At 33.4% G+C, this 17,041-nt stretch overlaps 1 protein-coding gene across 3 annotated transcripts in view; it reads right to left on the minus strand.

Moving 5' to 3' along the window:
• Pcdh15 (protocadherin related 15) overlaps positions 1 to 17,041 on the minus strand; it is a 1,472,709-nt gene that overhangs the window by 38,474 nt on the left and 1,417,194 nt on the right. For all 3 annotated transcript variants that reach the window (XM_063239515.1, XM_063239513.1, XM_063239514.1), the window contains one exon: positions 12,809 to 12,897. In XM_063239515.1, the coding sequence (XP_063095585.1) occupies positions 12,809 to 12,897 (89 nt within the window). The remainder of the gene's footprint in view (positions 1 to 12,808; positions 12,898 to 17,041) is intronic.

Raw genomic sequence — 17,041 nt, forward strand, 5'->3', positions numbered from 1 at the left:
CATTGCTCCTTCAAATCCATCCCTTAGTTTGGGGGAGCACGAACTGGGCATATTTTACATGGGGCAGATTGGGACTTAATTTATTTCTCCTATATCATCACTAAGTCACTAAGTTGCTCAGGCTGGGCTAAAAGTTGAAATCCTCTTCTCTCAGCCTACCAAAGTTTCAGATCTCTGATGTGAGTAACCAGACCCAGCTTTTACTTTTCAAATAAAAAAATTAAAAATATTGGAAATGTAACAGTGTTTGTCAATATCGACACAGAAAGATATTTCTAAAACTTTTCACACGTTTTTTTAAATGTTGTATACATTTTACAAAAGAAAATAAATGAGAACACAATTACTGAATTCAATTTAGAATGATGAGTTAAAGGTGATTCACCACCAACGAAATAATTTATATTTAAATTTTTGTTAGCAATGTATCTATTTAAACTACACATAGTACAGTAAGATATATAGCAGTCTAGTATCTGGTTACAATAATTTTCCTAAGAACAGTGATTGCGCTTTGAGTTCTTAAGAAGTGAATTATGTATGCATGAATTAGGATAATAATTATTATCACTGAAAAAAAGTTAAATTTTAATTTAGGATTTTATTATTTCATTATAGTTTTTGAAGCTCTAAAACATAATTAGAATAATTATATAATTATTTTATCATTAGAAGCACTTCTAAAAACCAAAATCTTCTTAAGAAATGTCAGTATAATTAATACAATTTTCTATATCAACATTTTTAGTTTTCTACCACATTATAAAAAGCATCCAATGTAAAGCAATTTATCTAAACAGCTTTCTTAGAATAAGTTTAAGCATGTTTACTTTTTCTTTTATACACAGCATTTTATTTATATCATAAACTAAGAATGTCAATAAACAACTGATTCACTTATATTTATTCTTTAACCAAGTTGTTTTTGGTAAATTTTCCTAAATTAAAATTTATAGAATCACTTTATGTAGATACCCATATTAGTTTAACTACTTTCAGCCAGAAATAATTGCACTATGAGAAATACTATGTAAGGGCTTTACTGAAATAACTGTAGAGCTGAGACAGATATTTATTCATGGCTAGCTTCACTGTTATTTTGTTTTTTACACTGGGGTTACTTAATGCAGCCATCTTGGTCACCTCTTTGTCAATGTGAAAGAGTCAAACTAAAATTACCATTTGATGAAAATTTTTTGCTTTGTAAGCTCAGCTCATCTCTGAGAAAAAAATAAATTAAATTTTAGCTAGGTTCCCCCTGAGAAGAAATGTAACAGGGTACTCAGTTTGCTGCTGTTTGATAGATGTAGATTCAAATTAAAAGTCTACAACTGCTACCTGTGTCTTTCTGGAAATAGCCAACCTCTCAAGGTTTTAGGAAACTGATCTGTACAATGGAAAATCTACTATCCTGGCCTTAAAGAGTTTGTGTGAATAGTTCATTAGATAATTCCCACTCTTTCAGTGCCCAGAACTCAGCAGGTGCGAAGACCATAAATACTAGCAATCTGTTGGAGTGGTGTCAGAAATTTTCAGATTTCCTCCTTGTAAACCCCAGGTAGCCTTGTGAAGGAAAGGGCTTGAGTTTAACTAGAAACTCAGGCAGCTCCACTTTGGGTACTTGTGATTTTTTTTTTTTTTTCAAAGGTGAACATAAAGAATTAATAGACAAGGCTGGGGACTTAGCTCAGCAGCATAAGGGCCTGCCTGGCAGGTTTGAGGTCGTGAGTACAATCCCTGGTACCATAAAAAAAAAAAAAAAAAAAAAAGGATTAATAGGCATTGCAGAATGCCGGAGGGATAAACAATTTAGGCTTCCCTGATATTCTGAACTTTTCTCCATTCCTGCAAATCGATGGGGACCTTCTCCAGAACATCTCATAAGTGTCTTGGAGCACTTTGCTCATTGCACACCATGGCAACCTCTCTGTGATATCCCACAGCATCAAAATAGTTTCCTCTAATCTGTCATTAGACTTAGAAATAGCCCTGCTTTCCAACAGGAAGCGAGTGATGTGGCTTTGTGAACTTTGTAACTTAATCTGTTATTTCTGTGCTTACTTGCTTTCTTCTTTCCCTTTGGCCCTACAAGGGTGAAAGTCAAGTTTGTTGCTACTCTGTATGTCTCGGGAGGGCTTCCTGCATTTCCACTATATTTGCCTGTACTGTAACTTCCTTTGTAATTTTCTTTCTTTGTTCTTCGTCTTATTTTTCAGAATTCATTTTCAATATTTTTTTTGCATGGCAGTGTGACTCATGGTAAGCAATTTAAATTTTCATTGGAACAAAGAGGGACGTTAAAATAATTAAATTTAGTCCTAAGTGTATCTAAGATATAAAGGACAGTACCTAAAATACCATTTGTAACATTGCTGATATAAATGGAAGTTTTCAAAATAAGTGTGTTTGGATTTATTTCCCAAATCAGAAAACTGTGGCACATACTGTGGTAAATTTTGAATTGGAGAAAGTTAAAAGTTGAAAATATAATTAGAGAATAGAAGTTTGACTCTTATTGATCAGAACAGTCTCCTAAAGAAAAGGTACATTTACTACATACCGTGGCTTTGATTGCATTATACAAATACTAAGATGCTCTAAGCAGTGTAGCCTCTGGGTTACAAGGTATAAAATAATACAACCCAGAGGTGCTCACTTTATTTAAAGTACAGGGTAAAAGAGAGAGGTGAGTGTCTCTCTGCTTCTGTTTCAACTATCCACAATGTTATGGCTAAGAAGACAAGCACAGTAAGAGGCTGGAAAAAGTCTGCTTGTTTGTTTTTTTTTTTTCTTTTTTTTGTCTTTTTCCTTTTTATCGGTACCAGGGATCGAACTCATGACTGTCTGCTTGCAAGGCAGGAGCTTTATGCCGCTGAGCTAGGTGCCCAGCCCCAAGCCTGCTTGTTTTTATGACTAAATTTTAAGTTTGGAAAATGAATCAAACCACAGGAATGAATATGCTTGTACCAGTTACTTTTTTATTCATTGCATGCTAATAAGATTTTTTCAAAGTCTTCTAAAACATGAAGCACAATTCATTCATATTTTTTGGCATTTTTATTTTAACTGTCCTTTATGAACTGATTTTTATTCTTCCTTTATGTATTGCAATCCATTCCAATGTTGCTATTTTCCCAGCAACATTTCAACATTTATTTTTTTCTGTGCTTAAAATGTTTTCCTGTAATTTGACTTAAAACTCAAAAATAATGTTTTAATTTATTAAAATATAATTTCAGTGTAGTTAAATTTTATTTATCTCTGCTTTCTTTTTGCTTTTTAAAGACAGGTTCATAACACGGCATAGCAGGCTAGCTTGGAAAAAGCCATGTAGACCCAACTATCCTTGAATAGCCAATATACAGGCTCAGCCTCCTGAGTGCTGAGAACTTTTCTATTCTTGAAAAGAGAGCAACAGTTCAAAGACTGCAAATATTTTTTACAGCAGAAAAAGAAGACTATCTTTGATGGGATCACAGAAAGTAGTCTGTTTCTTTTATTAAGCTGTAAATTTAAATTAAAAGGAAAAACAAAAAATGATGGTGATTCTGACAAAACATTTCATATACATATAACACCTGTCATCATGCTTTATTTAGCTCAATATACTATTTTTACATTGTTAAGAAAGCAGAGGAAAAAGGAAGAAATGTTTTATTTTTTCATATTATATCATTAGAAGGTGAATATTAATTAAGCAAGTTAATTTATCTCGCTTCTTTACTTGTTTTCCCCATTTAGAAGATGGTATAGTTTTGACTTAAGACAATGAGGAATTTATCAGTTAATGGATAATGATCATTATGAGCATTAGAAACAGAAACAAATTCATTAGAAACAAATAGAAGTGTACATAGGAAAGATAACTGAAAAAAATATACAGAGGAATCTGCTGAAAAAAAGTCTACTTCATAAGTCATTTGCTTTGGATTACTTCTTTTTGCAGAAAAGTATTTACAGAACTGGAAAATATAAATAATACAAAATAAAAAGAATTTACCTTAATATCATACCAGAGAATACTAGTACTGTAAGTTTAAGTCATTGTAACAGATACATCTTTATATAAAATATGTATTCATACTGCATGAGTATAATAATTCTTCAAATAACCAAAAATTCATATAAAATGAAATGATTCAGATCTTAGAACTAAGAGAACTGAAAGATATCCTCGGGTACAAACTTCTTTGATCCATCTTGCTAGTTCAATACTAAAACCATATGAATAATCAAATTTCTACTGACAGTAGACACCATTTTTATATATCAAGGTATCAATATTAAAATGCATCAAATTACATGATTATTCATGAACAAACTAGTTTATAAACATGCAACTATACACTGCCTTATCTGCAAATCTATAAAGAAGTATGATTTCTTAAAATGTAATAATTATACTTTGCATAATCAGAAGTTACATCTCCTTCTCTACAAAATAAAGTCCAAGAAAAATATTTCAGAAAAATTACAAATAAATTCTATTTGTGCTGAATTTGCAAGACTTTGAAAAATTATTTTCTAATAAATAAAATATTTATTTTCTTAAATATTAAAATCTAGGATTTGGTTATCACACACAGAGTTTGTGTTATATTTTACCAATAAGCTCCAACTTAATTTACAGCTGTTGTATTCCTATTACAGAAAATATTTTTTAAAAGAACTGTAATTATTGAAATGGATATGCTCCGTTGTCTGCTCAACTTTGCTCAATCTTTATAATTCTCTATTGATAACATACTTGCCTGAATCTTTGTTTTAAGCAAACTTAGAGAAAATAGTTACATTACTGGAAGTTAAACTGTACAATAGAACTAATAAGAGAGACAACTAAACTAAAGAAAGTTTCAGAATAGCAGTGGGCTACCATGTGCTATGACCATGTGTGTATGATCTGTGTCTGGATATCCCCCAAAGTCTCATGCAGTCATGGTGAGTGGACTTTTCAGAGACAGTTGAATCTAGAGTTCTTGATTGGTTCATTGCCTAGTATTAGGGTTGAAGGATTCAGTGCTTCATTTACTCTAGGGCAGATAGCCTGCAAACTATTATTTGCAGGAGGAGGGAGGAGAAGAGGCTTGCTCCCCTTTTGCACCCTGTCAGTTTTGTAGTCTTCAGCTGCCATGAACTATTGCCCCTCTGCTATGCAACCCTGCCATGAAGCCAGCTGATTATGCACTGAAACTTCAACAAAATAACGTGCTAAGAAACTGTTCTTCCTTAATTATGGAAATTGGCTATTTTTGTCTCAGGAACAAGGGAAAAATAACCAAGACATCATACTGGATGCACTGTTATGAGGACTTTCCATCATATAACAGACCTTGAAGTCTTCCAAGTGAGCTGTTAAATCCTATGTAATTCACTTGATAGTTTCGTAGATGTCACTTAAAATGCTAAACATGTCCTACCTCTACACTTAATAACTGCAGTTCCCTTTCAGTAATCATGTCTTGATCTCCCCTACACCTACATGACTCGCTCCCTCACTTAATTGGGTTTTCTGTTCAAATTTAAGCTTACCACACAGGTCTCCTTGGCCATCCTTCATAAAAGAGCATATTTTTCTATAGTCATCTTTCTTATAATTTTTTACTTGCTATTTCATTTGTATTTGTGTTCTGTTTTCAGTATTTAATATTAAAAATATAAGGTGGTTAATTTATTGACTGTTTTACTGTAACATAATATAAACTTCCTACAACAAGACTTTGCCTTGCCAACTACCTAATCTCAGTCTTACAACTCATAACTATCTCCTTTTGAACAAATAACCTCTGGCTTTCACATATTTGTATTAGGATCCAACGTATTGAATTTACCAGGCCACTACTTCATGGTTGGTCATTGCCAAGCTGCAATTTGAATCCAGAACCTCTAAGCTTAAAAAGAACTTAATGTTTCCCCTATAGGCCAAGGATTTATACGCAGTCTAAGAAAATATAATAGCTGGTAATTATTATTAATATATAGATTTGCCTCCCAAGAGACATTGAATTCTCCTCCTAGGAATATGAATTTTGGCTATATTTCTAAATATTTTATAACCTAAGGATTATACACTGATTATGCTGAACATTTCAGATGTTACAAAAATATTTCATGAAAAATATATTCTTCTATACTAAACCAATAACTACTTCAATAAAGTACTATTAAAATTAAATGTTCATGTTGTATTTTGAAAGTAAAAGAAATACTGGATCAATTCTGAGATTCCAAATCATAGGATATTTTAAAATTCTCTAATTGATATTTCTCAAAATATGTTTTTCTATAATGTCCTAGAATTTACATTTTAGACATCCAATTTTTTTTTCATTCATTCAGACATCATTGTGAAGGAGAAGGAAAAAGACAAGAAAGAAAACATTTATTTTCTTATTTGTGGATTTTTCTTCCAATTACTTAGTTTTTATAATAAACTTTCCCTATCCTTATCTCTGCAGCTGTTACATTTGTACCTTAACTTTAAGAATCTGGAAGTAACAAACAAAGGAAAAACAAAACAAAAAACAAAGAAACAAACAAAGATAAATTAAAGAGCAAACAAATGATTCAGAACATAGGTGTGTAAAGCTATGGGGGCAATAGATCTTTAATAAATTATTTGACTGCATTAATTTAATTAAATGTTGGGTTTTTTTATTTCCATGAGAAGGCAGCCAATTTTCCAAACATAATATGCACAAAATTTTAAAGTCTAGAAGAACGTCTAAGACTCATTCCAGAGAAATGTAGACAGATTGTTATTATATTACAGAAGCTATGATTTAATGCACACATTCTATTTTCAGACATTTCTGCTAGTTATCATTATATAAATTATTCTGTTAGCCTTTTTACTAAACCTTTGTTATCATGAAGCAGATTCATCAGGTCATTATTTTTCCTTTCATCAAGTTTCCCAATTTGTACTGATTTCATGTATAACAAGAGAACTTTAGATTATGCTCCTGTCTCAAATGTGGTTATAACTAAAGAGAAAACTACAAGTGTTAATCACATGCAATCCAGTTTTTCCCTTCAGAAGATAAGGGAAATAGAGAAAGTAGTTTTGATAATGAAATGACTTGTCATCTAAGAATGTCACAGGGCATGAATTTGTTAATTAGTCTGACCATGAAAATACAGATGCTTACATTTAATTAACTAATTGACACTATGCTGTTTATCTGGATTGTGTGTATAATTTAGTTATGCAAATCTAGATATTGACATGATGAATATGTGAGATTCATTGCTGTATCAGGTCCAACAGTTTGTATCTCAGCCATTTCTATCTATTAAGTAATTTTCAAAAAGTAATCACAAAGCAGCACAAGCTGCATGTGCACCAGGAAGAGAAACGTCCATGTCTCCTGAGAATCTGCCATGCCAGGACTTGGGAACCCATCAAGAAAGCAGTGATCCAGCCTTCTTGGTAAGCAGCTCAAGTCTACTGGTTTTCAGGCTGAGTCAACCAAGCCTGAAAACTCCCCACCCCTCAATAACAACTGGATGGTTCTGAGGTCAGCCTGAGTTGATAGCAACTAAGGTACATAAAGCAACTAAATGCTTGTATTGTTTGATTGATTATGCAGGCCTGGGGCCAGAGGTCTGAGAATTTCTCTGGAGGATGACAGTATGCAATATAGCAAATATGGGGGATTCCCTACTAACTTGTCTTTGAAGTCCAGAACTCTTTTCACTGTTTTGCTGTGCTCTGATTAATTGTTTTGCATTATTCAATATTATGTATTGACTGGTTTTATTGTGTTTTGGTTTTGGTTTGATTTTGCTATACCTGATTGAATGCACAACTATAGTGAAGATCACAAGATATACTACGGTAGCTATTATCATTTTCCCAGTATACTGCTATGAAGTTCTCTAACAATTCTCTGCATTATATTGACTAGCTTTGTTCTGTCTTGCTTTATTGTATTTTAATATCTTTAAAATAAAAAAGCGATAATATATACTTCTGAAAAAAATTAAACTTACACAAATTTTTTTAAAACCTACAAAGAAGAATCATGCATGAAAAAAGCAATCTTTTATCATGTGCTACTAGGCAACTCGAAGGCTGGAGTTCATGACATTGACTCATGCAAGTGTGTTTCACTGATCTGCATTGTGAAAACCTAAAAGGTCAGCAGTGGTGCTAGAAAGTCTTTACAAGCAGGGTGAAGGATCTGTGCCAGAAGGTTGAGGGTTCTGCACTGGAGCCAGGAAGTGATGCTCAAAATAAGGACCAGGGCCCCTCTGAAGTGAACTATGGCATTCTCAGGGACAAGATCCCAAGCTTCTCTGATGATAACAGTTGAGTTCATATCAGGGAAGCTAGCATAACAATCTCTTCTAAGAGAACCGAAAGCTCCAAAAGAACCAACAGCTTTGAACACCACCATTAGGAGAAGCCACAAAGTTACTCTTCCTTTCCACTTTTCCTCTTTGTGCTGGCAAGTCCTCAGATGGACCATCTATACTAAACAGCATGCTGATTCAGTGCAGCTGGTATTACAAATCGACTGCCAGTTACCAATCCACTACAGTAACCAAAGCAAAAACTGAAAAATAAGGAGATTCCGAACTTAGAATTTTTGTTCATTAATGGACACAATAGTAGAATAGAAGAAAATATATGCAAATACTATCTGATAGGGGTTAATATCAATATATGAAAAACTCTAAAAGTGTGCCTTAGTTACTTTTCTTTCATTGCTGAGACACAATTATTGATGCCCCAGATGAAGGAAGAAAAGGTTTGTTTAACTTACAGTTTTTGGAGGTTTCAGTGCATACTCAGCTGGCTCCAAGGCAGGCTGTGTTGGCTAAGGGGCAACCATTCTCAGCAGCCATAAGCAACAATAGCAAAAAGGGCAAAAGGGATAAAAGCACAACTCCTTCCCTCCCTTATGTTGCATGCTGGTTTGCTGTCCAAAGACAGGCACAACACTCAGACCACCAATCCCAGTACTAGACAATGAGCCAATCACAAATGCTAGATTCAGCCACCTCCATGACTGCATGAGGCTTGGGGCGCCATCCAAACATAAACCATAACATTCCACACCGGAATCCCCAAAGACTTATAAACATTCTTTATGAAAAGATAATTAGTTCATCTCTAAGAGTTACCGAAGTCCTAACAGTGTCAGCATTGCTAAAAAGTACAAGTCCCAAGTCTCCTCTGAGATCTAAGGCAAGCACATCATATCTGTGACCTCTGTAAAAGACAAATAATCTAAAATGATCAGATAAGTCAAATAGACATTTCTTTGTTTTATGAGCTCTCTCCCTCTTCTTTTCATTTCATTTAATGTATTTTGTTTTGTTTTTTCTTTTGAGACAAGGTCTTGCTAAATTGCTGGGTTGTCTGGGTTCTTCTTAGCTCAATCTCTCACAATGGTGGAATGGCACCTAGCTTCAAATAGATATGTCTCCAAAGATGAACACAAAGAACCTATGAAATGTGCAAAATCCTCACATAACTAATCATCAGAGAAATATATATGGAAACCACCTTAAAGAAGATCTTAAGCCCATTTGGATGGTTTCGTCAATAATAGGCGAAACATTGGCAACCAGTACTGACAGAAGTGTGGACAAATGTGAACAACTGTACACTGTTGTTGTAACTGTAAAATGGCAAAACTACCATAAAGGAGAACAATGTCCTTCTGAAATTTTTAAAATATATAGTTACCCTATAATCCAGGAACCCTATTTTTGAGTATATATCCACAAGGGTTGAAAGCAAAGACTACAAGAGATACTTGCACACTCACATTCAGTAACACCATTCACTACAGTCAAGATGAAGAAGACGCTAAAATGTCTATCAAAGGATGAATGGATGGATAAATATAATAGGTACTGATGACAAAATATCATTTAAACTCATAAAGAGAATAACCTCTGTCATATGCTATTGACAGTGAAATAAACCAATCACAAATTAGAACATACTGTGTGATTCCAGTTATATAACATATTTAAAGTAGTCAAATTTGTGGGACCTGGTGGTAAATGGCTGTAATCCCAGTATTCTTGGATGGTGATACAAGAGGATTTCAAATTCTAGCCCAGTCTGGGAAACTGTGTTTTAACAAAATCCTGCCTCCAAATGAAAAACCTCTAAGTTCAATCTCAAGTAATGTGTAAATAAACAAACAAACAAAAAAAGAAATAAACAAAAGGGCTGGAAATGCAGCTTTCTCACTGAGAAGTGCCTGGGTTGAATCACCAATACCTCAAAGGAAAGAAAAAAAAAGACAGTCAAATATATAAAATTAGAAGAAGCATGGTGAGTACCAAGGGCAGTGGATAAGTGGCTAAGAAAAACTCTTGCTTAATAAATACAAATTTTTAGCAGTATATGATGAAAACTTTCTGAAATTCTCTTTAACACTAATTAAAAACAAAATACAGAGTTGTAGGCATAAGAAACATAAAAATAAAAAGGTTTGGCAAAGTGGCTCTGTGGTAGAGTGTCCCTGGGTATAATGCCATTATCAAAGGGGAAAAATGGTTAAAATCAGAGAGATTCTGATATGCATTTTTTGTAAAGTTTATATATATTTTTGTTACTCAGCACAAGGAAGAAAAAGGAATCAGGTATGCATGTGCCTTCTCTTATTACACTAGCAAGAACATATTTGTTTGTATCAAAATCATCAAAAGGTAGATGTCTTTGTTTCAATTTTCAGAATGAGAAAGTACAGAACAAAGTATTAAACATTTTGCCCAGAGGTAACACATCAGTGATGTGTTTACATTATAGGATTTACACATCAGGATTTACATTTTTATGTCTGCATTCATAAACTGCACTCGATACAATGTGACATTCTTTTAAAAGAGTGTGTAGAACCTGGTATCTCTGTATCTGAAACTTCTGACTTTGGGGGTGCTCTGACTGATAATTCTGATACATCAACTACACTGGATTATGAAACACCTTGTAGGATAGCAGAGCAATATCCTGGGTGTGTCTTGGTGGATCACAGAAGTATAACCTCTGTAGGATTAGATAAGATCCCTCTCTCATTCCTGTCTAGCATTGTTTCTCTACTGTATTATTTGCTGCCACAAACTAAGTAGCTTTACTTTATCACACACTTGTGCCATGACTTTGCTGCCTTGGAATTTCTTGGTCATGTAGTGAATTCACCATAACTGTGAGTTTAGTTAAGTTCTTCTTTAAATTGTGAGTGTTGGTTACCGTGTCTTAACAACAGGAAAGCTAATATAGCTTCTCATTATATAAAATATTTACTATTCACTTCATGCTTATAATTTCCATTGCACTTGATATTTTATGAAAATTTTACAATCTTTATTGGTTCTTACAAATAAATGGTGTCAAAGCTTACCTTTGACAAAGATGTGTTTTACATTTGATATCATATGATACCTTTAATAATATATATAAACCTAATTTTTCTCATTCATTATCATCATAATCATATAAGTCATTTAAGCTTATAAATTTCTATGACTTGTGATTTTCTACTTTGTTTCATGAATGTTTCAATATAAAAAAGACAGTCATGATTTTGTTGGTATAAAATGATCATTCAATTAACATATCCAGGGCCTACTTATAAGTGGAGTAACACATTAGAAACAATGACTTGCATATCCAGCTGATTGACCTATTTTTATAGACATTACATTTTAGTTCAAAACTGACATATGAAAAATTAGACAATGTTTTGAAGAAAAATAGAGCAGTATAAAGACTGAAAAAGATGCCATTTAAACAATAGCAAGATGATGTCTATTAAAGTAGCTAAGAGGTTTACTTCCACATTTTTTCAGAAGTTACCAGTTACTAGTTTGACAAAGGTTAAGCATATATAATGTTACTTCTGCAGATATGTGAGATGGCTGTACTCCACATAAAATATTGATAGTCATTTCCCCATAAGACACTTCATATGACACCAATAGATTAAATTTGGAAATATGAAATGAAGACTACAAAATACACAAAGAAATGAATAATGCTCAAGTTCCTGACTATTGTGTCTTATTTGGTGTAGAACTGTTAAAAGATACACTAACTGACTTTTTAATCTTCTGGCAATTAGAAGTAGAGAAATTTTCCTACTAAGCAGCAATTAGACAGTGATAATTGACATGTGTCAACCTAAAACCAATAAATACAAATAAAGGATAAAACACAAAATGATGTCAGGCTAGATTTGGATAATTAAGAATAAAATAATAAAACTATTTTAATAATTCCTGAAACTATTGATAATATTATGAATAGTAACAAGAATAGTTGAGTCGGAAATAACATATTTAGCAGCGGTACATGCACACTGTTCAGGAAACAGAAGAACATGATGGATATGTTAGAAATATTTTTAAAATATTGCTTCAAATTAACCTAAACTTTGTTTTCCATGAATAAGTCTAGAAACCTGGATACCTCACTTTGAGAAATAACCTGTTTTCTAGATTACATAGATAACTGTCAAAATAAATTTTCTGAAAAATATTTGATTGAAAATTCAAATCAAAGATGTTATCATGCCTTAACTTTTTAAAATTTTGTGGCTGCGTCATCAAAATTTCAAAATAATAAGATCTCAAATCTGATTTTCAATTTTATTTTAAAGTACTTTCAGGACCTTTATCTATTTTCAGTTCAGCTACATAGTTTGGGAAGAGAATGAGCTAAATTTTCATGAAGAAACTATTTTAAAATATATTTAATCTAAGTGCTGTAATGAACAGATCAACTTAGTTGAATCAAAGTTGTGCTAATATGAAAATAAATACATAAGTAAAAGAAATGAATTACTCTGTGAGGTCTTCTATCTTTTTTTCCACTAAAGTTGGTGGCACATTAGAAACAATGACTTGCATATCCAGCTGATTGACCACAGAGACCTAAAAAAAAGAAAAAACATATTTTTTATTAACTAACACTTTTATTATTTTTCTCTACTATACATAGAACCAGTGACTTTTTATTTCTAAACTCAGGAATAAATGATTTTTTAAAAATTATATCTTCTCCACTCATTCAAGACAAACTGAGTCTTGAAATATGATAGTTAATTTGAAAATGATAGTTAATTTGTTGTTTACCTAGAAATTAAAAATGACAAGCAATTCAACTCATTGTTTTGTATATATATATGTGTGTACATTTTGGTTTTTTTGCAGTTGTTATGTCATGAGACCTTAGAGAGAAATATTTTTATTTTTTAAATTTGGTAGATAAGGAACACTCAAAAAAGGAGAAAATATATATTTTATTTTATTTATTTATTTTATTGTACTGAAGATTGAACTCAGGACCTCATGCTTGCCACACAAGTGCTCATGCCAGTAAGCTAAATCCCTGGCCCAAAAAAATATATTTTAGAATTTACAAATCTTAAAAGAAACCTTAGGCATCAATATGGAGTTACTCAGAGAAATTCAACTAAAAACACAGGTAATTGGAGGAAAGGTCCTATATCTTGATGCCAAAATCAATCCAAAATAATACACTTACTGATCAAACAAAACACAAACGTAAAATTTTACAAAATGGTGGCATATTCCACAAGGATCCCTGAATAACCACCATTCTAGGAATTTCTCAAAATACTGATGGACTGTAATGGTATGGCTAACCCAAGCCACACAGAAGAGTTTCAGTCAGAAGGCCTTTCTCCACTCCTGGCTTCCTCCAAACAAGACATTATAGCCTGGCAGCAAATTTCACTGGCATGCACAGGGGCAAATTACCAGAAAGTTGCTCTCTCTTTGATAAGTTGCCATTTTATTTATTTATATTATTATTATTGTTGTTATTGTTATTGTTATTGTTATTATTGTCATGGGCCAAGGCATCTAATTTGAATGTCTAACAACAAGAAGGGTAGGGTCCTCAGTGATGGCAGGAAGGTAGTGAGTAGAACAGCCCATACCTGCCCTATTAGCAGCAGCATGAATGAGGAACAGGACATGAAATTTACACAGCTTTGGGTCATGGTGGGGCCATGTCTGGAAACTTAGCACTCACCCCACCCTGCTCCCAACAAAGTGACAGAGAAGGGAAAAGTGGGATCCAAGCAACTTGAGTCTGCCAGCAGCACTTCCCTTGCCCTGCCCTGCTCCCAGAGGCATGTAATGAAGAGACATGTGTCAGTGCAGTGGAACAGAGGAGGCTGTGCAAGGGCCAGATGGGTCCAGCTAAACACAGGACTAGAAGCAACCTTGGGCTGCCTGTCTGGCAGTGTCCTAGCAACTGAGAGAGTTATACAGAGGCAAACAAATAACTAGATGGGCAGGCCAATGAGGGACACCAGAAAATTGCTAGCTGAAGACTTGATCCATCTCTCATAACCAAAGGCCAAGATCTAACTCCACCAAGGACTGATCCCATTGCAGATTTGGAGCCGTTACGTAGCACAGATTTGGGCTCTGATATGGACACCACCACAGAGTAAGAAACACCAAAGGAATTTGTGACTTTGTTCATTTGTTTGCTTTTATTTTGTCTAATTTTTTGTTGTTGGTTTTTTTTTTTTTTTTTTTTTTGTCTTTTTCCTTTTTTTATCGGTACCAGGGATCGAACTCACGACTGCCTGCTTGCACAGCAGGTGCTTATGCCGCTGAGCTAAATCCCCAGCCCAGTTGTTCAGGTTTTTACTTTTGCTGTTTGTTTTGTTGTTGTTCCTTTTCTTTTCTTTCCTCAACTGTCTTTATTGACTTTTTTGTTTTTGCTATTTTCATGTGAGTAAACACTGTGTCTAGTTTTTCTGGTTCACTCAATATTCTTTTGCTTTCTCCTTCATTCTTCCTTTCTTGTCCTTTTCTGCAGTTTTCCAAAGCTTCTGTGATCAGCCTTTGTACCTCAGCTTTGCTTCTATAACATTTCTCTTTACTTACCTCTGTATTTTTCCTTATCCCTCTTAAATTTCACCTCCACAGGGTAAAGTCATTCTAATAAGGTGAAACTTACCGCACCCTAGTTGCTGGTTTATGTTGGATTATTTGTATAACATTATATCTTGCTTCTATGATTAAAGGTACCAAACTAATAGTTACCACAATTTGTCAGTTTCTAAACTCTGCTCAATGTTATTGTTACTGCAAATTTTATTACTTTAGCCAGGTATCAGATATTTTGTAATCAGCTATTCTTCCTTGTGTGACAACACTTTGACAATCTGGGGTCATAATCATCATGGTAGTCCAGTATCAAAGCACTGAGTGCTGGGTCAAATAGTGCCTTTCATCACTAAAGGTGGAATTTTGGGGTAGACACAAAGACAAAGAGCAAGGTTTGAGGTACCTCTGAGGAATAGACATTTCCTAGGGAAGCCTCAAAATCAGTGATAAAGGTATCTACCATAAGAAATTTACAAGTGTCAATACAGAATACAAATTAAAATAAACATATATAAAATTACAAAATGCAGAAACCAAATGCAATCCAAGCAATCCAGCCCACCCAGAACAAGTCCAAGGGAAGAAAATCAAAAGCCACCAACCTAAATTTTCTGAAATGGTAGCAACAGAAGAAAAAACAAGACAGAAAGATGAGAGTTTAGAGAAAATCAGATTAGAAATATCTCAGGTCAAAGAGAGATGACAATCATAATAAAGGAGTTGCTCAATGAATCTAGGGTAGACACATTTGAAAACATACACAAGCTTAGAAAAATGATGGAAACCTTACACCGACTTAGGAAAGAAATAAAATTAATGAAAAAGATTCAAACAGATAGTCAGTAGATTAAAATTTCAACTGAAAGTTTATGAAGCTGAATGAGGATATTATATTAGATCTAGAACACAGGATGGTCATTGATCATGGAAGATTTTTTAAAAATAACAAGGGACCGTGAAATAAACAATCCAATGGCAGCAAGATAATGCAAAGAAAAACATAAGGTTGATCAGACTCAGTGAAAAAAACAGGAGACAATACAAATGAATGTTCACAAAAGTAATGGCAGAAAACTTCCAAAGAATGGAAAAAAGAATTTGACATACAGGTTAGCTAGGCATGTAAAACTCTAATGAGCCATGACCAAAATAAATCTACATAAGGAATATAATAATCACATCCCATAAATTCAACAAAAGAACAGACTATTAAAAGCTGTTGGATAAAAGAAGCAAGTCACCTATAAAGGAAAGCCCATAAGAATCACAGCGGACTTCTCAACACAAACTCTTACATCAAAATGAGCTTGGAGTGAAGTATTTCCAGTACTGAAAGATTGTTGGGAGTTGTTGAAAATGGAAACTGAACACACATGCAGGGCTGCGGCATGGCTGAGAGACAAAGAAGATCACTATATACTTAAAGGAAAATTTCAAGAAGAGCTAACAATCATGAATATATATGTACCAAATATTGACATATATGACTATATAAAACAAAGGGACAAGAAAAATCAAGCAAGTGATAATACAAAACATAATGGGATACTTCAACACCTGAATAAATTCTGTGAAAAACATGGACTTGGTAGATAATGACAGACTGTTCTACTTCAGTACATCAAAGTACACATTCTTTCCAAGTGTGCACAGGACATTCTCAATAAAAGACTCATAGAACACACTTATGTAAATGTAAAGGAATTGAAAATTATACCATGCATGTTATCAGAGCATAGTGCAATGAAATTGGGACTCAACTGAAAAAAAAATTCAAAAAATACATAAATACCTGAAAATTAAATAACAATCTCTTAAACAACCAGTGGATCACAGATGAAATTAAAGAAGAAATTATATAGTTTCTACAATTAAATGATAATGCTGATACAACATGCCAGAACTTACAAGATACAATGTAAGTTGAGTCTTACAAGAAAAACTTATATAGCTGAATTCTTGTATCAGGAAAACAGAGTGAGCTCAAATAAACAACTTAATGTTGAAACTCAAAGTTCTAGAAAAAGAGCTAATCAAGCCCAAAGCTTGATGGGAACTTAAAGATCAGAGCAGAAATTAACACAACTGAGACTAAGAATACAATATAAAGATTTTATGAATTAAGACGTTGATTATTTAAAAGATT

Source organism: Cavia porcellus, unplaced genomic scaffold (genome assembly GCF_034190915.1).
Source record: "Cavia porcellus strain 051 isolate PalLab524CR breed Dunkin Hartley unplaced genomic scaffold, mCavPor4.1 scaffold_28, whole genome shotgun sequence".
Lineage (NCBI taxonomy): Eukaryota > Metazoa > Chordata > Mammalia > Rodentia > Caviidae > Cavia > Cavia porcellus.